The sequence below is a fragment of the Crocuta crocuta genome, unplaced genomic scaffold (genome assembly GCF_008692635.1).
Source record: "Crocuta crocuta isolate KB4526 unplaced genomic scaffold, BGI_CrCroc_1.0 scaffold112, whole genome shotgun sequence".
Classification (NCBI taxonomy): Eukaryota; Metazoa; Chordata; class Mammalia; order Carnivora; family Hyaenidae; genus Crocuta; species Crocuta crocuta.
The window spans coordinates 2269858-2297267 of NW_027528818.1; the positions used below are offsets into that span (position 1 = coordinate 2269858).

Consider the following 27410-nt stretch of genomic DNA (forward strand, 5'->3'; position numbering starts at 1 on the left):
TTGAGGGTCATACGGTTTACGGTCTACTACTTATTTTTGGTTAGATCTTTGGTCAAATTCCTGAGGAAAACTTGTGGGGGAGTAGCTGGTGCCTGTTACATTCTTAAGAAGAACCTTATGCCTGAGGGGGTTTTCTGTGGTTCGACACTCCCGGTATTGTTTCAAAATAAGTGGATGTCCCCACCCAGGGACCTCAGGTCCTAACCTTTCCCTGTCCGCTTATTTTTTCCTATCTTTTCCTGTCATACTAGCTACAGTCTGTGCCCTCAGAACTCAGTTCCCTGCCTGGACCACCTGACGTCGAAATGAAAGGAACAGCTCCCCTGTGGCTACTCCTACCAGCCATTTCCTCCACCGTTTCCGATTCCTTCACTTACGCATCTCTTTAACTCTGACCTGTATCATCACTAAGCCCAGCATCCTTGGCACGGCTCACTGCCAAGTAGTAAATCCTAATGCAGTTTGGAAATACTGTTTCTAGAGTCATTGTATGGCAAATTCAGGAAAGTTAAATCTTCTCTTTCTTTCGACAGTAGTTCCAAATGCTGAGGAAAACGGGGTCCTTCCAGATTAGCGGATATCACTGCTGTAGTCACAGTTGTTTAGGAAGCAGCCAGTTATAAATCATATGGCAAAACATAGAAGCCACATTTAATGGAAAACAAGTGCAGCTAGAAGATTGGAAAGAATTGCATTCATTCTCCTTTATCTCTTCCTTTTATTCTTACCAACAATCATGTTATTACGTATCCATTTCACTCAAAGTTACTAATGTTAATTTGTAGACAAAAGGTTCTTTAATTTGGTGTTCTAAAGCTGAATTTAAGTCAGTATCTATCTTGCTCGTACACATACTGGAGAGATTATCTGCTGGCCTTGAAGAAGCAAACAGCCATGTTGCAAACTACATGTTGAAAGACCCGCATGGCAGTGATGAGGTTTTGGAGTGATGGTGAATTCGTGCAGTTTGGAGCTGACAACCAGGAAACAATTCTTGAAGATGTCTTTGGTGCAAACTGGTGATTTTATTAAAGCACGGGGGCAGGACCTGGGGGCAGAAAGAGCTGCACTGGGGTTGTGAAGAGTGGATCCTTATATACTATGGGGCTGGGGGAGGTAAAGTCAAAAGGGAAGTTTCCAAAGAGATTTTCATATGCCAAAGACTCACAGATTGCTGGCTGTGGTCAAGCTAAGGTTGTTTTTCCCCTCTAGCAAAGCATTAACGTTAAGACAGTAGGGACTTCCTGGACTTAAGGCTACTGATGGGATTGCCTTTTTTCTCAAAAACTCATGAAGACTCTTATTAGTTTAAGCATTTGGGGTTTTTTGGGTTTTCTTTTTGTTTTTTGTTTCTATTTTTGTTTTTGTTTTGTCTCTTCCTGTTTTGGGGTAACCGGGAGTATCCAAGGAATATCATACATATCTCACCTGGTGTGCTACTTTGTACTTTGCCCTCAGCCTGTCTTGTGGTCCCTTATCAGCAGGAAACTTCAAGAAGCCTCTAGAGGCTGAGAGAAGCATCCGGCCAATAGCGGTAAGAAGCTGGGACTGTTAGACACACAACAACAGAAAAATAAATTCTGTCAATAATCTGAATGAGCTTGGAAACAGATCCTTCCTACACAAGGCTCTGGACAAGGATGCAGTCCACCTAACACTGTGCTTACTGTCTTGTGACCCTGAGCCAGGGACCCAGCTAAGCCATGTCTGTATTCCTGGGCCACTGAAGCTGCAAGATAATGCGTGCTTTACTCAGCCTCTACTTTTGTGGCAATTTTTACATGACAGTAGAATACTAACACAGGAACCACTCTCTAATAATTATGTCAGAGCCACTTGTGTTTCAGTTTTGCTAGCTATGACTTATAAGGTTTGCCTAGAATATAAAAGAATATAGGTAACCTTCTGATTTGCTGGATGCCAGGATCAATTATGCAGCTTTTTTCTCCAAGCTTTTCATGTCATTGAGAACAAGCAGGCAAGTATGATATTGTGATTTATAATAAGAATACAAAGGGGTGAGGCTCCTGGGTGGCTCAGTCCATTAAGCATCCAACTTTTGGCTCAGGTCATGATCTCATGGTTTGTGGGTTTGAGTCCTGTGTCAGACTCTGTACTGACAACTCAGAACCTGGAGACTGCTTTTAAGTCTTTGTCTCCATCCCCCACCTGTGTGCATGCCTGTGTGCTCTCTCTCTCCATCTCTCTCTCTTTCACACAATAAATAAATAAACTTAAAAAAAAGAAAAGATTACATGGGGTGCCTGGGTGGCTCAGTCAGTTAAGTGTCTGACTCTTGAATTTGGCTCAGGTCTAATTGATTCACGAGATGGAGCCCCATTTCAGGCTTTGCGCTGACAGTACAGAGTGTGCTTGGGATTCTCTCTGTCCTTTCTCTCTGCCTCTCTTTCTCTCTCTCTTTCACAGTAAGTAAATAAGCATTTTAAAAGGAAAATGAGGAGCGCCTGGGTGGCTCAGTCAGTTAAGCGTCCAACTTAAGCTCAGGTCACGATCTCAAGAACCGTGAGATCAAGCCCTGCTTTGGACTCTGCTGACAGCTCAGAGCTCGAAGCCTGTTTCAGATTCTGTGTCTCCATCTCTCTCTGCCCCTCTCCTGCTCACACTGTCTCTTTCTGTCTCAAAAATGAGTAAACATTAAAAATTTTTTTTCAATAAAAAAAGAAAAAAGAAAAAGAGTATTTACTTGATCTTCTCCCCATTTCTGGAACTGAGCTTCTAAAACCCTTTGAATTCCTGTGATGAGAACAAAACAGGTATGTTTTGTTGTGTTAATGAGGTGACTCTAGAAAGCACCTGAGCATGGGGGCTGATTAACTGGGGAGCCAACCTTGTGTTTAGAGCATTAGAATTTTCAGTTCTACCCTTTCAACCCCCTCATAAGCTCTAGGGAGGGAAGAGGGGCTGAATTAATTATGAGTGACCAACAATTGAATCAACCATGTCTATGTAATAAAGCTTCCATAAAAACCCAAGAGGCCTATTAGGGGAGCTTCCAGGTTGGTGAACCTGTAAAGGTACTGGGAGAGTGGCACCCTCAGAGAAGGCAAGAAAGCTCTGCACCTCCTCCAACATACCTTGTCCATCACATCTCTTCCATATGGCTGTTTCTGAGTCATACCCTTTTATAATAAGCCAGTAATCTAGTAAGTAAGATGTTTCTGTGGGTTCTGTGAGCCACTCTAGCAAATTAGTTGAACCCGGAGGGGGAGTCATTGGAATCTCCCATCTATAGCCAGTTGGTCAGAAGCACAGGTGACAATCTAGACTTGCAATTGTCATCTGAAGTGAGGGCAGTCTTGTGGGTTAAGAGTCCTTAACCTGTGGGATCTGATGCTATCTTGGTGTAGAGAGTGTCGGAAATAACTTGAATTGTAGAATACCCAGCTGGTGTCGGAGAATTGCTTGGTAGTATCGGAAAATTACATGTTGGAATTGGTGTCAGCATCATACCAAACATGCATGGTTTTCACCTCAACCTACCCAACTCACAACATCCAGAGGGACTGAATGTGATGTCTTTCTTTTTCCTTTCCTTTCCTTCCCTTCCCTTCCCTTCCCTTCCTTTCCCTTCCTTTCCTTTCCTTTCCTTTCCTTTCCTTTCCTTTCCTTTCCTTTCTTTTCTTCCTTCTTTCTTTTCTTCTTTTTTCTTTTGTTGTTGTTGTTGTTATATAAATTAACTCATTTATTATAGACTAGCAATGTTTCAAATTGTGGAGTTCTACTGGTCTTTCAAGTCCTTCAGCCTTCTGATGGCAGATGTTACTGTGATGGCAGAGGTGGTGTTGTAGGTCTGGAATGACCTGTTTTCATGTAGGAACCACAGTACCAGATCCCGAAAGCTTGTCTTTTCATCTTAGTCTAGCCTGAGAAGGAGCAAATGTGCTTGGCGTGCTGATTAATTTTAATTTTCTTCACCATTTTCCTGAGGGAGGACCCATAATGGGTTCCATGTTTACTGATGATTCCAACCTTCTTGGTGTGTTTAGCCATGGCATCACAAACTCGGTCTGAGTTCAGAGAGCCGAATGAGATTTATTTCCATATCCCATTACTTTTGCCCACTCTATTTTCTATCGTTTGTTATGGCCTCTAAAACTCTTATGTATTATTCTTTCCTTCTAAAGGCAGGAAAAAGTCCATTTGAATGAGTAGTTTATTTTTAAAATCATGTCTTTAGAGCACACCAAGAAAACCAAATAAACAGGGAGGAAACTGGCACTTTGCACTGGTTTAATACGAAGCACAAAATGGTGAGATGCTATTCACAGCTGGGGACTAATACAAAAATACAAAATACAGGAGAAAAAATTTAAACTGTTAGTTCTTCAGAGACTAAAGTAAATGTGGTGCCAAGAACTGGTCCATTGAAATGAAAATATAATAATATTGAATCGAGTCCATATTTCCATTCAGTGCTTAATGGATTCTCTTGCCCTATAGGGTCTCTCTGTCCCTCCCTCTCTTCCTTTATCTTCTTAGAGGTGTAGAGAGAAATAGACTTGGCGTTAGGGTGGTCTTTATTTCTCACAGGTCAGAGGATTTTCTGATGTCCTTATTGGGTTCTCAAGATTCTAATTAATATAGAAACCAGGACTTTCTAAGGTCCAATGAACTCGTTAATAAAAGAAATATATAACATTTTAGTTGGCCATTTACTAATCAGTACCCACTGAAATGAAAGCAGTTACTCTCTGTTAGTAAATGAACTCTAGGACTCTCCAGATTCCAGCCTCCCATGCTGTGCCTTCAAACGTGCACATCTGTCACGGGCACCAGGGTGCTGACCAGTACAACTCTGAGCCATCTTACCTGAAGTATTTGGTATTTGAGAATTGGGATGTGGGTCTTTTGTAATGTGTTTTCACCCATCCTGTGAGCTCCTATTGAATTCATAGGAAATCAAAAGATTCTATCTTGCTTGATTCATGTACAGTGAGCCAAATGCTTGAAGAAATTTACTGAATGAGAAACTGTCTTATGAACATAACTCTTTGCTTCCAGAGTCTGTGATGATTGGAATAAAACTAGCAATATTTTAAAGAGGGGGGTGGGAGTGGGACATGTTTTAAAAACCATTCAAGAATTTTTTTTTTTAACACTGTGGAGATATATTGTTATCTGTGCTTCTGGAAACACACACAAACCCCACAAAAACAAACAAAAAACTAGATAGGGCTATCTCCTATTTAAAGAGTAGTGTAGAGACATGAATGTTTTTAAAAGAAATACTGAGACCACTACAGTGGTCAAATAAAGGAGCACTGAGTTTCCTGACTTGCCTGACAAGGAAATACACATCAATGAGGAAATTCAGGGAGGTTCACTAAAGAGGAGGAATCAGGGACACATGTATCCCAGAAAGGGGAAGTTCACTGTGTTTATGCTAACTAAGGGCCAAAGCGGACATACAGGAGAGGGTGAAATGATTCCATAGTACTGATTAAAACAAGTCCCATTGTCCATTGACCACGGAAGACTCTTCCTTTGGGTCTGGTAAGGATCTAGCATACCAATTGTTGTTCATCTTTAGCTGGTGGGTGCCTTAGATTCATAGCAGTTTCGGCTAAGGCTGTTTAGAACCAACTGTAGCAGATACAACGAACACTTTTGATATTTCCTAGGCAAGAGCTGCCGCAGGTACAAAGTTCATTTACAGTCCCTCCGATTGATTTTCATCTATCTAGACAAAACACCATGATTACAGAAGGATGGACAAATTATCCTATCTTTCAGGTCTACACCACGATTTTGATAAGGGGGGTAACTTTATATAATATCACTGTCTTTATCAGAGACCCTTCAGACTCCTTTTGTTACAGAATCATCAGATGGTTGGAATATATGCAACAAATATTATTGTGTTAACACTTGACATGACAACAGTGATAATTAGGAACAAGAAGAGAAAGAGCATAACTAATATGTATAGAATACCCCCAACTAGCCTTCTGTTTTGCCAAGCCCAAGCCATGAAAGTAGATGCCATAGATTGGTTTGTTCAACTTCAATGACCAGTTGTGTTAGTCTAAGTTTTATGCAAGTCCCATGGACTGGTCCCAGAACTTTCACCAGGAAGCAACAAAAGATGTTAACCAGTGTGAAAACAGGATCTTGATTTGCCATTAAACAAACTGGAGCAATTCTGTTATCTAGCATTCTCGTAGCAAGTACACAGAGGCTCATGTATCAACAATTGCATATGTAGTTTCATATGCAATAACAAACAAGGTGAGAGAAAGATTGGTATACAGCTCTCTTTTTTATTTATTTATTTTTCTTTGGGAGAAAGAGAGTGAGTATGTGTGAGCAAGGGAAGGACAAAGGGAGAGAGAGAGAGAAAATCTTAACTAGGTTCCACACCCAGCATGAAGCCTATTGTAGAGCTCGATCTCAACACCATGAGACCCATATCTGGACCCATACTTTAAACCACTTATAAAAATTTCTCAAAATGGATTACAAGGGCTTAGTCAGTTAAGCAGTTAAGCATCCAACTCTTGACATGGGCTCTGGTAATGATCTCACGGTTGTGAAACAGAGCCCCATGACTGGCTCCACGCTGACAGTACAGAGCCTGCTTGGGATTCTCTCTCTCCCTCCCTCTTCCCCTTCCCTGCTTTTGTGCATACATATGCGTGTACTCTCAATTCTCTCTCACTCAAAATACATAAATAAACTTTAAGAAATGGATTATAGACTTAAATGTAACCCCTGAGACCATGAAACTCTACAAGAAGACATAGGAACAAAGTTCTTGACATGAGTACTGGTAATGATTTTTCAGATATGACATCTAAAGCACAAGCCACAAAATTGAAAAGAACTATCAAGAAAGTGAAAAGATAACCTACAAAATGGGGGGCGGTGCTAATCATAGATTTCATAAGGAGTTAATATCCAAAGTACATAAAGAACTCATACAACTCAATAGCAAGCAAGCAAGCAAGAAAGAAAAAGGAACCCAATTTTAAAAAGTGGACAAAGGACCCATACAGACATTTCTCCAAAGAAAATATACAAAAGGCCAACAAGCACATGAAAAGATGGTCAACATCACTGGTCCTTAGGGAAATGCAAATCAAAATGACAATGACATTGCCTTATGCCTGTTAGAATGACTATCATCACAAACGCAAGAGATAACAGATGCTGGCGTGGATGTGGCAAACGGGAACTCCTGCGTGCTGCTGGGGGGATTGTGAGACAGTCACAAAGGAAAACTGTATGGAAGTTCCTCAAAAAACCTAAAAATAACATATGATCCAGCAATTCCACTTCTGGGAATATATATATTCAAAGGAAACAAAAACACTAATAAAAAAAAAAAAAACACTGTGCATCTCCACATTGACAGCACCATTATTTACAATGGCCAAGACATGGAAACAACCTTAGTGTCCATCAGTGGACGAAAGGATAAAGAAGTTGTGGCATGGATACACAATGGAATATTATTTAGCCATAAAACATGGAAATCCTACCATTTGCAAGAACATGGATGGATCTTTAAGGCATTATGCTAACTGAAATAAGCCTGACAGAGAAAGACAAATACTGTATGATCTCACTTAAACGTGGAATCTAAGGAAGAAAAAAAGAGATTAGATTTGTGGTTATCAGAGGTAGATTGTTGGGGGAGGGGGACTTGGAGGAAGGTGGTCACAAAGTACTAGCTTCTAGTTATAAGACAAATAAGCACTAGGGATATAATGTACATGATAACCATAGTTAACACTGCTGTACAATATACAGGAAAGTTGCCATGAGAATAGATGGATCCTAACAGTTCTCATCACAAGAAGAATTTTTTTCCTTTTTTTCTTGTCTTCTTCCTTTTCTTTTTATTGTACCTATATGAGGAAATAGATGTTAGCTGAACCTATTGTGGTAATCATTTCACAATCTATGTAAATCAAACCGTCAGGGTGTATACCTTAAACTTTTCTCAATTAAACTGAGCAGGAAGAGGGGTGGGAAGGATGGATAATGAGAATTTAAATCTTGTGAAGGGTCTTGTTAACACTCCCGGTTGACATTTCTCATTCCCTGGGTTAGCATTACTTTAACTTCCACAAAGGAGAAATAAACAAGAGCCTGTACACCCATGTATGGCCTCAGGAGGAATGCAGAGTTTTTCCAAAGGCTGCGGGGCTGATCCGAGGCTGCCTGGTAAAGAGGATGAACAGACGAAGAGGATTACATCCAGCCTGAACTTTCAGGGAAACTTAACAGTCATAGAATCTTGTTTTGATACATTTTTTTGTCAATGACATTCTCTTGTTTTACTATCCTAATTAAAATGTGAAATTAACTCCATTTTGTAAACTGAAGATTTGTAAGCCACAGAATTTAGGTTTAAAAAAAAAAAATCCTGACCCTCAGCTCCAGAAAATATATGAGGATATATCCTAACACTTTAAGGAATGATTGCGAATGCATCCCTTCTACAACTCAAGTTTTTCCCTGGAGGATTTTTGAATGGATATTAGGTATATTTTATATAAAAACACTTTTCAACCTTTGTGTTATATCTCTAAACTTTTCTAGCTTTTTCAAGCAGTTGTACAGGTTTGGTCAGCTTTATAAACAGATTTTTCTTTTCCATCTGATGTCTTTTTTGAAGGAACTGAGTTTAAAGTTTCGTAAAAGCTCTTTGAGCAAATTAGATTGATTAAAATGGTTCATCTCGGTCACTGCGGAAAGGGAAAAATTCTTCCTAGAGAATTCATGTTGTGATGGCTGTGTGCTGTGTCTGATTGGATTAAAACAAGCAAACAAAACAGGGAGTCAGGGTCCAAACATCTAAATATGATTAAAAGGACATGTTGGGAAATGCTTGCATCTAGAATGGTTTCAGACAAGCTTAATATTTCAGAGGAAAAGTGGGGGGGGGGAGCAGGTATTATGGTGACTATATTAGTCACTGTTCTCTAGAAACACAGAACAGTAGGAGTGGGAGGGGTGTGTGTGTGTGTGTGTGTGTATGTGTGTGTGTGTGTGACAGACAGAGACAGTCAGAGACAGGGAGGTATTGGGTCACACAGTTGTGGCTCTGGCAAATCTGAAATCTGCAGGGTGGGCCAGCAAGTGGGCAACTGAGGCAGGTCTTTATGTTGCAGTCTGAGTTAGAATTGCTTCTTCTTGGGAAAACCTGTCATTGCTCTTAAGACCTTCAGCTGATTAGATGAGGGGCACCCCCACATTCTGCATTACTTAAATTCAACTGATTGTAAATGTGAATTACGCTAAAGAACTCCTTCACAGCAATGTCTAGACTAGGGTTTGACAAAAACGCTGGGCGCTGTCATCTAGCCAAGTGGACACATAAAATTAACTTACATCACAGCAACAGTTTTGCCAAAAAGTTATTTATTTATTTATATATTTAAGTTCAATGGGGCACCTGTGTGGCTCAGTTGGTTAAGCATATGACTCAGGTCATAATCTCACGGTGAGTTTAAGCCCCGCGTCAGGCTCTGAGCTGACAGCCCAAAGCCTGGAGCCTGTTTCAGATTCTGTGTCTCTCTCTCTCTCTCTGCCCTTCTTCTGCTTGTGTTCTCTCTCTCTCTCAAATATAAATAAATAAAAATATCAATAAAATATATTTAAAATAAACTAAAATATAAATTCAACTTAGCTTACAGTGTAGTATTGGCTTCAGGAGTAGAACCCAGTGATTCATCACTTATATATGACATGCAGTCTCATCCCAACAAGTGTCCTCCTTAATGCCCATCACCCATTTGGCCCATCCCCCCACCCAAAGCCCCTCCAGCAACCCTCAGTTTGTTCTCTACAGTTAAGCATCACTTATAGTTTGCCTCCCTCTCTGTTTTTATATTATTTTTCCTTCCCTTCCCCTATGATCGTCTGTTGCGTTTCTTAAATTCCACGTATAAGTGAAATCATATGACATTTATCTTCCTCTGACTGACGTATTTCATTAGCATACTACACTCTAGTTGCATCCATGTTGTTGCACATGGCAAGATTCCATTCTTTTTGATGGCTGAATAATATTCCATTGTGTGTGTGTGTGTGTGTGTGTGTGTGTGTGATGTATCTATATAGATATAGATAGATATAGATATATCACATCTTTACCCATTCATCAGTCAGTGGACAATTGGGCTCTTTCCATACTTTGGCTGTTGTCGATAGTGCTGCTATAAGCATTGGGGTGCGTGTTGGGTTGCTCTCCTCTTGAAGCAGACTATACATCCACCTTCAACACCACTGGAATCTCGTGCACATGCTGTATGAGAAAAGCAGCCACGTGTGTCTTAAGAAGTATTTCTCCTCTGTTTCCTACTTACTCCCAGGCTGTTGTGTCAGCCAGTATTAATACATAGAAAGAAGTCCAGAATCTGGAAATTTATGGAAATAATAGTTTTGGGAAGGGTAATCTTGATAGAAATAGCATATTTTGATCCTTGACTCATGACTTCTGCGTGGGCCTGCCTAGGAAAACCAAAGTCAGTCGAGTCTAATATAACTGTGGAAACTCCATGCTGGGGAAAGGACCTGGGCTTAAGGGGCCATCATATTTTTGTTCTATTGTTGGTGCCATAAAATTCATATGCTCTTAGTAGGAAAATACTTCTTTTCCTTATAAACCCCAAAGAACACTTTTTTAAAGAAATCATATGCCTTATGGATTGAGCTTTCATCTTATTATTTTAAAAAGAGCAAAATTATAAAAAACTATATCAGTGCTGTTATTATGCCCACTTAGAATCATAGACCTGAAGACCAGAAATGACCTCCGAGGTTGTACCCATTTTTATGTTTCAGTGTGTTCGGTAAAAGCCATGGGAGTAAAGCATTACGCTGAGATTGTATTGTAATCTTCAAGGGAGTTACTAGTTTGGATTCCCTTTGGTATAGTCCAGGCAAAGAATAAACTGAGACGCTTCTTGGTAGATGCTGCTTATGGATGCTGCTTATGTTTTAAATTTTAAAAAGATAGCATACACAAATACTAACTAGTCTTCTAGAAGCTGGAAAGAGTTCATGTAAACACAAAGACGAAGTGGAAATTCAGCACAGGCAGATAATATGGGAAGAGCAAGATGAAGGAAACAGAGAAGGGCTTTGACAAAGCAAGCACACACACACACACACACACACACACACACACACACACACACAGCAGGAAGGAATAAGCATGAAGGGAAGACACAGAGAGACAGAAAGCCTAGACTATTCTGTGTGTGTTAAACCCCACCCACAACATTTCTCTCCACTTTGAATGTCTCCTGATCATTATATATAATAGTAGCCAATGTCAAATTATGCAGGAGCATAATTCATAAAATATATAATCCAAAGTCTTCAAAACAAGTTTTGTCTTCATAAAGCATACCGTAAGTGATTGTTATACTGAACTTCCCTTACCATTACTACAACAATGGGTTCAGTATGTCACTGACCTATTAACTATGACCTATTCTGCCATTTTTTATTCTGTGAATCTATAGCCTCATTCAACACGATGTGTAGAGCCACTTCCATTTTCCATAAGGGTCTATAAGACTTATGGATTTGGCATTTGATTGCTTAATGGACACTACTGGGACCATTTATGGCTTGTGCTGTTAAAAAAAGACATTTTTATTTCCAGAAAATAAATACTTTACCCAAGAGTTTGTAAGTTGAGTGGAAGCTTTTCATTTATCTAGCAATTGTTGATTTGTGGTCTGGCAGATAGGAATCGCTGACAAAACAAATGCTTCCCCTGGGGAAAAAAAAAAAGCTCTGTGTATATTCTTTGCCTGAAAAGTACTTGCCAAGGACTAGGCTAATGACATCTGTTGGCTCTCTGGCTTGCCCACTTTTGTAATGCCTGGACTAACAATGGAGATGACAAAGAGATCGGCTGTGGTCTACTTTATCTTCCAACCTTTCTTCCCTGATTATTGTCTTGTCAGGCCATAAGAAGAACTCAGCCAGAGTTCATTCCCCATTCATTTAGAGCCTAGTTAGATGGTTCCAAGGTTGGACCAAACCCATTTACAAGATTATATCAATACACTGGCTCTACAGTCTGGGCTGTGATGAGTAGGATTTTATTCTTATGTCTCCACAAAGCTGCCTTTTGACCCTTTTTTCGCATGGCTCCTCCCTTCCCAATACTTCCAAATCAAATTGTTCTTGAAACCCTCATATCTCATTTGGGCTAACTGTGGGCATAAGCTGTGATGGGGATGCGACATTTACCTCTTTCTTTGTAGGAGAATAAGTGATTCTGGTTTTCACACCCACTATTTCAGAGCTGCTTGTTGCTGATATTAGAGTAAGTGCTCTGAGGGGGAATGGGGGGAGGAAGGTGTCCTGTGTTGAACATTGATTAAAAAAAAATCAACCTGTGGGGGCTTGGTTTGCTTGAAATCACATCTTCCTAAGGTATAGAGTGTATTATGGCTCTTCAGGAAATATTACTTTCATTACATATACATAACAATTTTTATTATACTATCTCCTTTTTTTTTTTCTGTTGGGTTGGGGGAAGGACAGAAATGCTAAGCTACAAAGCAAATAAAACTGTAGAATCATTTTTAAGAAAATTAAAAGACATATATAAAAGCCATCCATTTTTGAGAATTCAGTATAACCACCACAATGTTAATATTACACTTGAAAGCAGTACAAGCAACATGTCAAATAGCAAAGTAGCCCAATTTAACTAGTATTTGGAACCCTTTACAAGTTCCTAGCATTAGTTCATTTATTTGTATACACTTTTAAAAATAATGTGCTATTAAAAAGCTTAGCATACCATTACAGGCATTTTATTTATTTTTTAAATGTTTTTTTCATTAATTCACAAATTATTTATTTATTCATTTATTTAAATATAATTTATTGTCAAGTTAGCTAACATACAGTGCATACATTGTGCTCTTGGCTTCGGGAGTAGATTCCCATGATTCACTACTTACATACAACACCCAGTGTTCATCCAACAATTGTCCTTCTTATTGCCCATCACCCATTTTTCCCTTCCCCCTGCCCCCCATCAGCTCTCAGTTTGTTCTCTGTATCGAAGAGTCTCTTGTGGTTTGCTCCTTCTCTGTTTGAAACTATTTTTTTCTCCTTCCTTTCTCCCGTGGTATTCTATTAAGTTTCTCAGATTCCACGTATGAGTGAAAACATATGGCATCTCTCTTTCTCTGGCTTATTTCACTCCCTCCAGTTCTATCCATGTTGTTACAAATGGCAAGATTTCATTCCTTCTCATTGCCAAGTAGTATTCCATTGTATATACACACCACAGCTTCTTTATCCATTCATCAGTCATCACAGGCATTTCAAAGGGATGACTTTACTTTTGCATGGTGTCTGGCTATGTAAATCACTGAGAAAAAGAACACAGTACTCAGCCATACCTTATACTATCTCATTTCTAATGCCAATTAAGCACAAACCTCTATGTTCAGTGTTATGTGATCAGTTGCTAGAACATGAGTAGAATACTGGATGGGGCAAGGGGTGGGAGGAGTTGAATAATATATACTATGGAAATGTCAAACAGTATTTTTATTATTTTTTAAAAGATGTCTCTAGCACTCTCAACAATAGCCAAAACATGGAAAGTTTGTTTTGGCCATCAACAGACGAATGGATCAAGAAGATGTGGTTTATCTATACAGTGGAATACTACGTGGCAATGAGAAAGAATGAAATCTGGCCATGTGTAGCAACATGGATGGACCATGAGGGTGTTATGCTGAGCGAAATAAGTCAGGCAGAGAAGGACAAATATCATATGTTTGCACGTAGAGGACGATTAGGAGGAACTTAACGGAGGACCAAGGGGGAGAAGAAGGGGGGAAATGGTGGGGGAAAGGGAGAGAGGCAAACCATGAGAGACTCTTGAATGCTGACAAAAACTGAGGACTGATGGATGTGGGGGGGAGGAGGGGAAGGGCATGGAGGAGGACACTTGTGGGGATGAGCACTTGGTGTTATATGGAAACCAACTTGACAATAAACTAATTGGAAAAAAAAAAATCATTTAAAAATGATATAAAGAAAAAGACAAAAAACAAAAGAAAAGAAAACAGAATGCTAAAAGCAACTGACTTAAGAAGGGCTACTCTACTTTAGCCTATAGCAAAAGATGGATAAAACACCAGTGACTGACAGTAGGGTCTTTATTGAACGGACTGTGCTCTATTCATAGAGTATTAATCAGCTCCAAAAAGTAACAAGGAAGGATCTTTAAGTACTAATATGAAATGATTACCAGAATAGTTTCTTATTTAATATACTACCTTTTGTGTATGAAAGGGGAGACATGAACATATATGTATATATATTATACATGTATACACACAAATATATATGTATATTAAAAGTGTATATTTTGCTTATATTAAAAAAAAGATGCCTCTAGAACTACACCTTCAAGCTTAAAGATCAGTTCCCAGCCTGTACACACAGTATTTTGTAGAAGTAGCTTTAAGCTAAGAGTATAACAACCTGGAGTGCACATTCTGGCTCTCTTTCTAACTAGAATAAAACCACAGGTCCATACAATGGTATCACTAGATTTTTTAAAAAACCATTATCTACATTTTTATGAAGCAAAGTAATATATTTACGCTGCACCTAGGTCAAATTATTGGCAGTGCTCATTCTAGTCTTTAAATCTATGTTTAGGTCAGCTTTTCTCCAGGAGGCAGGCAGTCATTCAGCAGGTATTTATTGAGGCCCTGTAAGTTCTAGGATCTGTGCCAAGTGCTAGGGACTCTATGATAAAAATAAGCTACTGATATGGAAAGAAAACCAGACCTAGAGACAATTCACTCCTCCAGTACTAGCAAGGAGATACGTGCATGAGTGGCAGAGATGAGCCATCACCCAGGGAAGTTCTTCCAAGGAGCGATGCTCCAACTGAGCCTTGAAGGGTGACTAAGAATTTTTAGACCCATGAAGACATACTGTTAGCTTCACAAATTGCACATAACTTAGACTAAGCTAACTCATAGACTCCAAAGGCAGCCAGAGAGGTAGGAGATGATGGAGGCGGTGGGCGGGCGATGCGGTGGAAAGGATCCAGATCATGGAGGGATTTGCGTACTTTTAAATTTATTGACTAGCTTTGTGACCTTGAGTGAGGCACAGTTACTGAACCACAGGCACTTCACTTGTCGAATGCCAAGTATGCCCACTCCCTTTCTTCAAGGTGGTGGTAAGCATTGGATTTTCACATGAGATCACAGATATGAAAGGACTCGGTTGTAATATGCCAGTGGGATTAAGATCACACCTCTGGATGTGCCAGTGCACCTCTGTACCCAGAAAGTATGTGTGCCTTCCCAAGAACTCATCCTCCTTACATGTGTATAGGCCTCCTGAGAGCTTAAAGTTTGCATCTGATTTATCAGGTTGCACCAACTTATGCTGAGTAACACCATTTTTCCAAACTGGGATATAATAAATTAATATGTCTTCTTTATTGCTGTGACAGTGCCACCTACCAAAAAGGACAGAAAGAATTATGGAATGTTAAACCTGGAAGGAATTCAGAAAGGTTTTAATTCCATCCCTCTTGGAGAGAAAAATAATGAGGTTCTGAGAGAGATCCAGTTGCTTTCTCTGGCTCTATCTAGATTGTATCCAAAAATGAGAATGATTATTCTGACCTCCAGAGAGGAATTTGCTACATGTATTGCATTGCATTGCATTGCACTGTGTTACATCACATCACATCACATCACATCACATCACATCACATCACATCACACACATTACATTCTCTGGAAGGAAGAATTTGCTTCAACTTCCTCCTTGAATCCCAAACAGTCTTGAGGATGAAGAAGACACAATGTTTTCTCCCTTCCAGTTATGCCATGTGGAGCCCCAGCTCCCAAAGAGAAGTGGCCATTGCATGTGATCATGCAATTGGTGTAATTTTACTTCCTACTAGTTGGAAAGTTCTACTAATACAGTCTTTTTCTAATATTCTAAAGTCCTGCTTTGAGAGTACTTTGGGTAGTTTGTTTTGTGTCGAGAGCAGGATGTGGTGCCCCTATTGAGGCATGCAAAAGAATCTAAGAAAAGCTTCCGGTCTTTATTTTTTCCCACTGCTTCCGCTGTGCGAATATTGAAAACTCTATTTTAAGAAGGTGAAAAAGGGCACAGATAACCTGTATTGTTATACATAGCAGTGAAGTGTTGGGTTTTTATTCTTTAAAATGGAGAGCCAAATTTATCCTCAGGACAGTTTGGGGAACATCCCAAAAAGAATACCAAACCACCTCTGTCGCACTGTATTACACCTGCCACCCCTGCGGCCGCTCCCACCCACTGGGTGAGCACAAAGATTTCTCCCTCCATCACCTGCCCCCATATTCCTGAAGACTGCATAAGTGGATATAGAAACATGGTCTGGGAGGTAACGTTGCTGTAGCTTAGAAGACCACAAGGAGAGAAATGACTGCAGATGGCTCATCTGTTTGCTCTTTAGTTTCCTCCCACCTTTTCTGAAAGACCTGATATGTGGTTGCACAAAACAACTTGTTCCTCAGGAAGAGAGTGGACATGCACCTGTGTGTTGGAGACTCCACGAGGAAGGCCACCTCTCCTTCCCTGCTTTGGGTCGTGGGTGGTTGCATCCAGAATCACTGAAGGAAGACTCAGGCAGGCCCATGGAATTACTGAATAGAAATGACTTATGCAAAAGAAAAGGGGGGTGGAATCATATCCTTGTGCAGGAAGTGAATGTGGCGTATCACACCCAACAAAGCACATTTTTTAAATTGCTACCCACAGCTCCGGGAACACTGAAGACAGCTAGGGGAAGAAAATGGAAGTCCTCCTGACATGCCGTTTGACTTTTTCTCTTACCTAATTTGGTTAATTCTTCTCTCTCAAGTTACTTTCTTTTACCTGAAATTACAACTCGACTGGGGAAGAGCACATTGTATTTATTATACTTCTGTTCTGTAGACGTGAAACTTAGCTGCACGCCTCAAGCTTCAAACACATTTCATCACAATGAGGCACTGTGAAGCATTTTCCAAAGACAAATGATATTAACTGACACTACGTGACAATTGATAATGATAGGTATTATGATGAAGAGGTGCTTATGGGAGTCAGATACCTTTTAAAGTTGGTAGCTGTAGAAGTTAAATGCTTATGACAATGAAGCTATTTGAAAATGTCATAGAGTATTAAAAAAACATGAGTATAAGATTAGATTTTCATTGGGTAATTATTAAACATTTAAGATCAAATATCCTATTCAATTAAATCTTTTTTTGAAGCTCAAGGCCATAAGCTGTTAACATTTGACAATGGTTGCCACCTTATCATTTAGTACTTGATTTGACTCATTTGAGAGTCAGCATTTATTTGTTTTTTATTTTTATTTTTTCTCAATATGGAATGCTTCATGAATTTCTGTGTCATTCTCACGCAGGGCCATGCTAATGTTCTCTGTATTGCTCCAACTTTAGTATATTTAGTATATGTGCTGCTGAAGCAAGCATGAGAGTCAGCATTTATTTTAGATATATTTTCAAAATTGTCTTTGGCAATACATAATCTATTTTTCATTTTAAGGTTTTTTCCAATTAATGCTTTTGAAAAGAGATTATATCAGAAACTAGAATTGGTATATAAGTTACATCAAAATTAGACCTTCCTGAATATAGTATTTGGGTAAAATACTTAGAATATATTTCCTTTGTTTTAACTCAACGGGAGATAATTATGAAAATGTAAATGCACTATGCCCTTCAATTCAAGAAGCTAGATATTCTGTAGTTGGGTATTTTTCTCCACTGTTACTTCCAATTGCTTTCTAAGCCATTGCTATTCCGAAAGTCACTTTTCTACTTCTCTTCAGCTCACCGTGTACTCGGACCGTTTCCTCGTCCAGACTGGTCCTGTCAGTTCCTATTCTCTGACTCCCATCTCTTCCATCTTGTTTGTCTCTTGTTTTCCTTCCTCTTTTTCATTGGCAGAGTCCACACTTCCTACACCAGAGCTCCACACATATCAGGCACTTGGGGGCATGTTGGTCCTGTTTACCCGAACCCTACATCCCCCATCATGAGCTTATATATTCTGTTTAAAACATTAGAGCATTAATTTTGTTCTACATAGTTCTTTTCTTAATAATTCATTCTCCTGACTCATGAAGGAGAAAAAGAACTTAATAATAGTAGCTCAAACCATAAAAATGACATGCCCACACTTCCCTGCCTACACGGTCTCTCCCACCCACTGCCTCCTATGCCCTGTCTTTATCTCAGTCTTTCAGATGGGGGAGCAGGGATGAAGGTAGCTGCCTAGGGCACAGAGATCACAGGCGAGGGGGCTGCCTCCGGTCTTCCCACCTAAACCTAACGACCTGATGCTTCCACTTCAACAGCTGCCCAGAAAAAAAGTGTGGTGGTAAATCAGATCCCACAAATACCACTCTTGTCCCCAACTTTAAACTCTGATTCTTCCACAGGAAAAATAATTTTAATGTGCTTGATATTGTATCCTTCTTTTTTTTTAATTTAATTTTATTTTATTTTATTTATTTATTTATTTATTTATTTTTACAAATAGTTNATTGTATCCTTCTAATTTTCCTGAGATTCACTTAGATTCAGGCTACCTTCTGAAGTCAACGGGGAATGTTTGATTATCAATGCCAAATTCAAATCTGAAATGTTTCATTTGTCATTCTCCCAAAACAGGAGTATGAAACATAGGAACATTTTTCATCAGAGATGCAATAAAATCCTTTACTTTCATCTGTACCAGTGGTTCGCAATGAGAGATTATTTTTCTCACTAGTGGATATTTGGCAATGTCTGGAGACAATTTATTTTTTTATTGTTACAATTGGAGGACAGGGGTGGGTGAGAGACTGCCATTGGTGTCATTAGGTAGATGTCAAGGATGCTGCTGAACATCCTACAATCCACAGGACAGCCCCTCACAACAAAGAATTATCCACCGTAAATGTTAGTAGTATTGAGGCTGAAAAACACTGCCCTAGAGTATAACTAGATATGTAGCTGTGATTGTTTGATACAGCAAATAACAAAGTATCATCCCTTAATAAGAAGATTATGGTTATGCTTGAAACCATTCTTTTTTACTTCTGGATGGTAGTTTTATATCAGACTTCCATATTGTGATGAAAGTAACTCAAAGGCTTCTTATTTCCCATTCTGTTACTTATTTTCCTTCACTGGCTCCAAAGGCAACCGTCCCCAGTGTTTAGTTCTCCATCTTTTTTTATTTTTTACAATTACTTCCTCATTGAAGTACATGACATCGTGTACGCAAAGTCTTACATAATTTGGACTTCTGTGCAATCCAATATCTGCACTCTTATTCATTATACATTAAACCACCTCTCATTATTTAGGATATAATTGTTAATGCACCAGCTGGCTGGCTGCCTGCTTCTGGGTCCAGGGGAAGAAGCGGCATCTGTGAAGAATGCTCCCAACTGAAGCCTGGGGGGTGCAGCCGAGGTGTAGACAACCATCTCCTCTGGCCCCCACTGGGAGGGACCATAGTCACATCCCCCACCTCCCCAGTATTCCTACCCAGAATTCCCTGACATCAAAAGCCAAGGGCCCTGTAACTGATCTTACAGGTGGGGCCTCCATCTTAGCAGGAGCTCCCTGGCCATTCCAACCACCTCCTCTTTCTTATATTCCAATCCCTTCTATCCCCACTCCCAACCCTTTCCCCAGCAAGTGATGGTGCATAGTCAACCAGTAGGAGAGACTAAGTCAGAGCCACACATGCAAGGCAAGGTGACTGGTACACACCAAGTCCTTTCCTCCATGTTGCTCTTGGCTTGGTGTTTCAAAGTCCAGGGACCAACCGGTCTGAGAGTTGAAAAGGGCAAGGCCTGAATCAGCTTCAGGGCCCCAAGATGTCTTATGTCAGGTGCTCAGCCAGGATCCTACTAGTATAAAGACGGTATCTAAGAGGCAGTGTCTGACAAAATACAAAAATTGTATAGTATAGGAGCACCTGGGTGGCTCAGTCACTTAAGCATCTGACTCTTGATTTCAGCCCAGGTTATGATCTGATGGTTTCATGAGTTCAAGCCCCACATCAGGCTCCAACCTGACTCTTCAGAGCTTGCTTTGATTCTCTCTCTCCTCTCCTCTGCCCCTCCCCAGCTTGGGCTCTCTCTCTCTGTCTCTCTCAAAAAAATAAACTTTAAAAATTATATGTTTAGCTCTTTATTGTTATTTTCAAAAACTGGACTTTAAAACTCCCTCTCAGAGACCCCCTGCATCACAGTACACCCAAATATACATTTCTTGCCTTTGTCCCTCCCTGAAACTTTCCCCATATATTCAGGTATCCAAAATAGCTGATGAACTTTTCCTTTGGACTTCTTATCATCCCTTCAAAGCCAAATCTGAAATTAAACTCCCAAGCTGTCTTTCCCTCCTAACTTCTCTATATCTGCTCACATTACACAATTCCTCCAGCTGCCCGATTTAAGCTTGGAGTCCTCTCTGACAGCTTTCCCCACACGTTCTGGCTTCTCATCCCCCAGCCCTGTCAATTCTCCTTTATTCTCTCTAAGCTGTCCTTTTCCTCTCCACTCTCACTGCCCAGTGCTTCAGCCCTTACCGTCTCATGAAATCTGTCCACATCCTCTCTGAAAAAACTGTACCTTGTGTCAAATGACAAAAATAATACATTGAGCAATCAGTTTGATATCCTTTATTCAAGAGAAAGCAATTCATGGACTGGGGGAGTCAGTGCCTCACAAGCAGTGGAACGCTGTTCCCAAGGGACATTAGAAGAGGCAAGTCAGAAATAGAGCATGGTTGGCTGAGAGGTTGGGGATTTCCTTATAAGGCTAGCAGGTCTAGAATAAGGTAAACTAGTTAAAGTTGAGTTGGAGGCTTACAATTGGTGTATGTTGGCTTTTGCTGACAGGCATTTCCGGTAAGTGCAGGCTGACTTAGGTTTAGATTTTGTGACATGGACTGGGCCACTGAGGGGCCTCCATTTTGTGGGACCTGATGTACAAATTAACTTTATCACTTGCATGTCTTTTGATCCACAACACTCAGCACAAATCTTAGCCCTGCGTCTGCTGATTTGTTGGAATTTAAAGTGATTATTTATAGGATGTGTAAATGAGCAAATAAATGGTCTTCTATACCTAACTTACTTATACATTTAAAAATACTGATTTGTGCTTATTTTCTCCTGCCTCTCCATTAAATTATGTGCATCAATGTCAGTATAAACTTAGTGTGACCAGTTTCTTTGAGTGCCTACTGTGTGCCAGGCATCATACCAGTCATTTTTATCTTCACTATCCTTACAACTCTGAGGAAGAAATTATTCCTGTCATCGTAATTGTTATTGTGTTCATGTAACAATCAAGGAATCTACAGTTCACAGGTACTTGGTAACTTTAATGAGTCCATATAGCTAATTAGTAGCACAATGGTCACAATGCTATATCCAAAGCTATTCTGTGCCACCTAGCTGCTTCTTAGTATTATTTGTACACTTTATTTTAGGAATCTGAGTGCAGAAAAATTACTGGAGGCAAGAATGTAAGAGGGCCCTCTACTATTTTCACCTAGTTTTTGTGTCCTAGTATTAAAGACAAATACCATTTAGATATCTAAATTTCTAAGCTCTCTTCTCTAAGAACTGGCTTCCTCCTCAACCTCACACTGCAGCCAGGCCACAGCTAATAACACCACAGCTACCCAGACCCACGTTTGGCCATTGAAATGCCAAGAGGCTAATCTGTCTCTTTCGGTCATGTGAAATAAAGATAAGCAAACTCAGGATGTATGGGGCCACATCCAAGGACAAGTGGAGAAAGCAAGCTGGTCTTCAGAGAATACAGAATGAAGCAAACACTCAGAGAGAAGTCTTAACAAGAAGCCATATGGATCTAGGGGGCAAAGACTTAGGGTAGCTGCTAGGGTCTAAAGATTTTCAGACCCACTTTTTTGAGAAATCCATATCATATGCATTTGGTAAGCGAAAATAATACTAGTTGAGCCTTTTTCATCATGGATGTTTGCAATCAATTTTGCACATTTTCCTTTTTTAAAAATGTGTGTTTATTATTTTTGAGAGAGATAGAGAGCAAGTGGGGAAAAGACAGAGAGAGAGAGGGAGACAGCGGATCTGAAGTAGGCTCTGTGCTGACAGCAGAGAGGCCAACTCATGGTTCGAACTCATAAACTGTGAGATCTTGACCCAAGCTGAAGTTGGATGCTGAACTAACTGAGACACCCAGGTGTCCCTTGCCCATTTCCCTTTTGAAGTATTTGAGTTGCATTGATCCAGGAGCATTAATCATAGGAGTGACATTCAGAGTCAGAACCAGAGCACAGACAAGATCTTGCCACTACCCTGCATGGACCTGGCCCAGTTACTTTATTGTCCTGAAACTTCTTGCCTAGATATCCAATGAGACTAATATTTGCCCTACTCTGTAGTGTCAGAATAAAATAAAGTTTATGTGACAGAACTTCAGAAAAGAATAAATAAACATAAACTATTATTTTGACTCATGATTTCAAAGTAAAAAAAGAAAACACTACATATTTGAAGAATTTAAGTAGTTTCAAACTAGAAACAAGACCAGTATCATATCTTTTAATAACATAAAAGGATTTCTGGTATATTTGTCTTACACTTTTCTGTATTTATCAGAATATCCATGGTAATATCAAAAATGTTCTCTTTAAAGGAAGCTAGATGGAGAATGAACATGAAATTCAGCAGGTGCACTTACCTTACATTTATATATCTATCAGTGCGTTCCTGGTACACCAAACGAGCATGACTGGTGATGCAATCAAATTATGGTTTTAGCTGTATGTTCTTTCAACATTTTTTCGGTGGTGGCGCCTGGAGGAAAGGTCTTTCCCCTCCTCCTACAATGGATATTTGGGCAGTCACACAACTTTTCTAATCACTCTCAGATAAAAACATCTCACAGTCATATTAAATCAAAAACACAGGGTCAATCTGGTCGTTAGAATTCACAGCCCCAAGCAATAATTAAATCTCAGAACTTGCTCTGTGTTATTAGCTAGAGCCTGGGGCGAGGGGCAGGGCAGAGGCCAGCTTCTGCTGCTCTTCTAGAGCTCTTGGCTCTTCTGGTTTCCTAACAAGGCTTTGATCCTTGGGCTGGCCCCAGAGGGAGGGAAATGGGGGAGATTACAGGCTGGTGTGGCAAGTATTGTTGCCTCTGATGTTGGGGCCCCTGCACGGCAACTATTTAACATCAACTTTTTTTTTAGTTGGTCTTTTCGTGAGTTCCTTAAAGAGTCCTGACTATGGGATGTGCAGCTCCTCATCTTTCACCGTTTCTGCAGTTGGCAGGAATCTGATGGTCAGCTTCCACCTTCCTTCCGCAGAGATCGTGTTGCCTCCTCAACAGGTTCTGTCGGGCAGATGACGCACCTCTGGCCCACATGCATGCTCTCCTTGTCCCACTCTTCGTGGGTACTTAATTCCTTCCCAGATGCAGGCCTCTCCACTCTCCCTATCCTGCCAAAGCCACATGAACTTTTTTGGGAATGCATCAATCACATGAAGGGCAGCTCTCCAAGAGGGTCATTGAAGCCCACTCCCTCTGAGCTGGAGGTGAAGACTGTAGCTCTACTCCTTGTCCACATCCTACTTGGGTGGTGGTGGAGATGCCCACCAGCTTTTTCCAAAGTACCCTCTTTACAAATCCTTCTACTTGTTCTACTTGCCCTTTTATGATATGCTTGATCTGATTTAGGGGTTCAGTAGTTGTGGAACTGGTTAGTAAAGTTTTCTGTTGTAAACTTTGTAGATGGTAGTCTGCCTACACTCACTTTGTTAGCTTATGTCTATTACATCGGTGCCTCAGTTGAAACTGAGGCACAGAGAGTCCTATTTCAACATCCATTTACAAGTGATTATTTGTAATAGTGGCTCCCCAGTGGGGGGAGACCTGCTTTTTCTTACAATCCACACACCTTGCACAGCCTCAATATGGGGCCAGCTTGACCATCATCAAAGAAGCCTGTGACCCAGTGTGGATAAGAAGAGTCAGATAGAGCCCCTATATCCTTGTCTCTTGCAGTCTACTTGGACAGCTTTTAAACATTAAGATTCTGAGTTCGGGGTGCCTGAGCAGCTCAGTCAATTAAGTGTCCAACTTCTGCTCAGTTCATGATCTTGTGGTTTGTGAGTTCAAGCCCAGCATTGGCTCTGTGCTGACAGCTCAGAGCCTGGAGCCTGCTTCAGATTCTGTGTCTCCCTCTCTCTCTGCCCCTCCCCTGCAAATTCTTCCCCCCTCCCCCTGCAAAAAATAAATAAATATTTTTAAAAAATTTTTTAAAGACTCTGAGTTCAAGATACCATACCAGATCCTCACAGTAATAAAATAAGGATATATAATGTGGGCACTGTCTTCAGGGAAATTGTAGCCTATTGTGAGAGCAAATGGATACACAAACAATACAAAGGAGTAAATCAGAGGACAGAGGAAGAAAATAAGGGAAGGAGGCAGAGAGAGAGAGGAAGCAAACAAAGGAAGCAGTGAGCAAAATATGGGGATGTTGAATATGAGTGAAATTTAAAACTACCAAGCTTTGGTTCTTTGGAACCCTAGTGTTTACGGCCTTTTAGTAATAGACTGAGGTTAATAATCCTGTATTAAGCAGAGAGAACAGGGCCTCAGATAGTGCTCACAACACTCTCTAGAAAAGCAAAAACACTTCTTTCTCTATAAAAAAAAAAAAGGAGTATGATTTTGAAACCCTTGGCTTTAGAAGCAAAGTGCAAACCCTGCATTTGATGATATTTCTATCTAATTCTCTCACCGTCATCCAACTTCTCCTTTACCCCTATCAATTGCAGGAGGAAATAAGCTAACACATCAACCTTTCCATCTGAACTGGGCTTGGATTTCTTTGGAGAAAGAATACTACATTGTGGATGAAGATTCCACATTCTTAGAAGTGACCCTAACACGCAGAGGTTATCTTGAAGAAACATCCTTCATCAGTAAGTAAATTTGGATTGGTTGATGGCAATAGGTAACAGGAGCATGAAATCTAAGTTGGGAAATAATTATGAGAGAATAGATTGGAAGAGAATCAGCAACAGGGTTGGGGAAACTTCTTTTTTTTTTTTTTTTTTTTTTTTACAAATAGTTTATTGTCAAGTTGGTTTCCATATAATACCCAGTGCTCATCCAGGGCTGGGGAAACTTCTAAAGAAAATGTGTGAAATTGTATCACAGTTTTTACTCAATGTGAGTGATAGACTTGAATATACACCCCAACTTTTCATCCTTCTCTTCCTGTTGGGCCCTTCCTGGGAGGTTCCATTATTTCTCTTTGTCACCCCAAAAGATGCCAGGAAAATTAAAACCTTTCATAGCCACATATTACAATCCCCAAGTCACTCAGTTTCTTTTAAAATTGTTTTTAAGCCTCTAATACATGATTATGCTTAGTTCTAGCTATTTCTTTTGAAAAATTATTTGTGAGTACATGATACATTATTATGTTTTGTTGTGGATATTTCTTTTGATTATATATAATTGTTTTCACTCTGCTATTAGGTTATAAATTCCTCCAAAACAAGCATTTGTACAGCATCAAATTTTTCTATGTTCTACAACTTGAGGTAAACGGATATATAATGACTACATAATATGTGTCATTATCATCATTAATAAGTAACAATAATTATTATAATAATGCATTAGATTTTGATAACATCTGTAGCTGCCAAAACTTTCAGAGATCATTTCGTCTTTGTTTTCACTACCTATTAACAAGACAGATAGGAGTGTGTTATCTTCATTTTACAAATGAGCATCCTGAGTTTCCCAGACATTCGGAATCCAATCAGAGACCTGCCAACATATTAAAACTGTTGGAGAGAAACCAGGAAGGAGATGGCTGAGAACAGGCAATTAAGAAAAGGCAAGCTGGGGTCACCTGGGTGGCTCAGTCGGTTAAGCGTCCGACTTCAGCTCAGGTCATGATCTCACGGTTCGTGGGTTCAAGCACTGCATCAGGCTCTGTGCTGACAGCTGGCTCAAAGCTGGAGCCTGTGTCTTCCTCTCTCTCTGGCCCTCCCTGCTCACGCTACCTCTCTCTCTCTCTCTCTCTCTGTCAGAAATAAATAAAACATTTAAAAAAAAAAAAGAAAAAAAAGAAAAGGCAAGCTGTTCCCTAGTCTTCTCTCCAAGCTCGAGGCTCTGGGATAGGACTGTTCCCCTAGGAAAAGAGGTCAACATAAGAGCACTCTGATTTCTGGGTGGTGCTCAGCCTCAGTCTACACTGCAGGTTACTTTCTCAACACACAGTAGAACTTGCTGCAGGAACTTCCGGTGAAATATGCCTCCTTTTTCTTTTAGGGTTCTGACTTTCCAATTCCTTATCTCAGGGATTTCTCATTGACACAAGTTTGGGGTTATTATGTCAAGAAGTATTTTCATATCCTGCATAAGAAAAAAAAAAACGTCATCCATCTGCCTAGAACCATTTGGATGGTTGTAGAGTAAACTCTTCAGAGAGCTGTCCCCAGTCTCCTTATCTGAACTAGCCCCTCTACAGGTGCTATCGCCGTGTCCTGATTTATTCTACATAGACCATCCCTGGCAGGCATCATATGTCCATCTGTCCACTGTCTGTCTTCCTCAGTAGATTTCCAGCTCCACTAGGGCAGGTACGACATCTTGGGTAATGCTCAATTCTGAAAATAGCATGGGGCATATAGTAGTCACCCAATATGTATTGTTAAGTAAATTACATCCAGTCAACTCTTCTGTCCTACAAAACTCTACTTAAAACCACATCAGCACCACAGTAGGAAGCTTACTCAGTGCTCCAAGAAGCCCTTCTAATCCCCTCACCCCACGCCATGCTGGGACTGGCAGTCAAAGAGAAGGAGCTAGAAGAAAACAAGGCAAAGCAAAACAAACCAAACCAACTGTGGGGTTTAAATTCCTGCTCTGATACATATTGTTTTGTGTGATACTCTAATGACCTTCAATTTCTTTATCTGTAAAGTATCCATCTCAAGATTTGTGGATTAAATATGATGCAGGTAATTCAAGCTAGCATAGTCCCTGGCATACATTAAACACTTCATAAATGTTAGCTGTCATTATTATATCATGGCACTCAAAATCAAACAGAATTGAAATCACTTGTTTATCTTCTCTTGTAACCTCTTTTTTTAAGTTTATTTATTTATTTTTGAGAGAGAGAGAGAGCNAAGAAAGAATCCCAAGCAGGCTCCTCACTGTCAGCACAGAGCCCAATGCAGGGCTCAAACTCACAAACTGTGAAATCATGACCTGAGCCAAAATCAAGAGCAGATGCTTAACTAACTGAGCCATCAGGCACCCCACCTCTTGT

At 40.1% G+C, this 27410-nt stretch overlaps 1 protein-coding gene, 2 non-coding genes and 1 pseudogene across 3 annotated transcripts in view; 1 reads left to right on the forward strand and 3 right to left on the reverse strand.

The window, feature by feature from the left end:
- The window catches only part of FREM3 (FRAS1 related extracellular matrix 3), an 85751-nt gene that overhangs the window by 27475 nt on the left and 30866 nt on the right, over positions 1 to 27410 (forward strand). Inside the window, exon 3 of the mRNA XM_077755928.1 lies at positions 24892 to 25038. Coding sequence (XP_077612054.1) covers positions 24892 to 25038 — 147 coding nt within the window. The remainder of the gene's footprint in view (positions 1 to 24891; positions 25039 to 27410) is intronic.
- On the reverse strand, positions 3740 to 4011 carry LOC144224803 (large ribosomal subunit protein eL43 pseudogene; annotated as a pseudogene).
- Positions 13313 to 13409, reverse strand: LOC144224873 (small nucleolar RNA SNORA15). The gene has a single exon (XR_013333168.1). It is a non-coding gene; the product is annotated as a small nucleolar RNA SNORA15 (small nucleolar RNA).
- Positions 17408 to 17518, reverse strand: LOC144224872 (U6 spliceosomal RNA). The gene has a single exon (XR_013333167.1). It is a non-coding gene; the product is annotated as a U6 spliceosomal RNA (small nuclear RNA).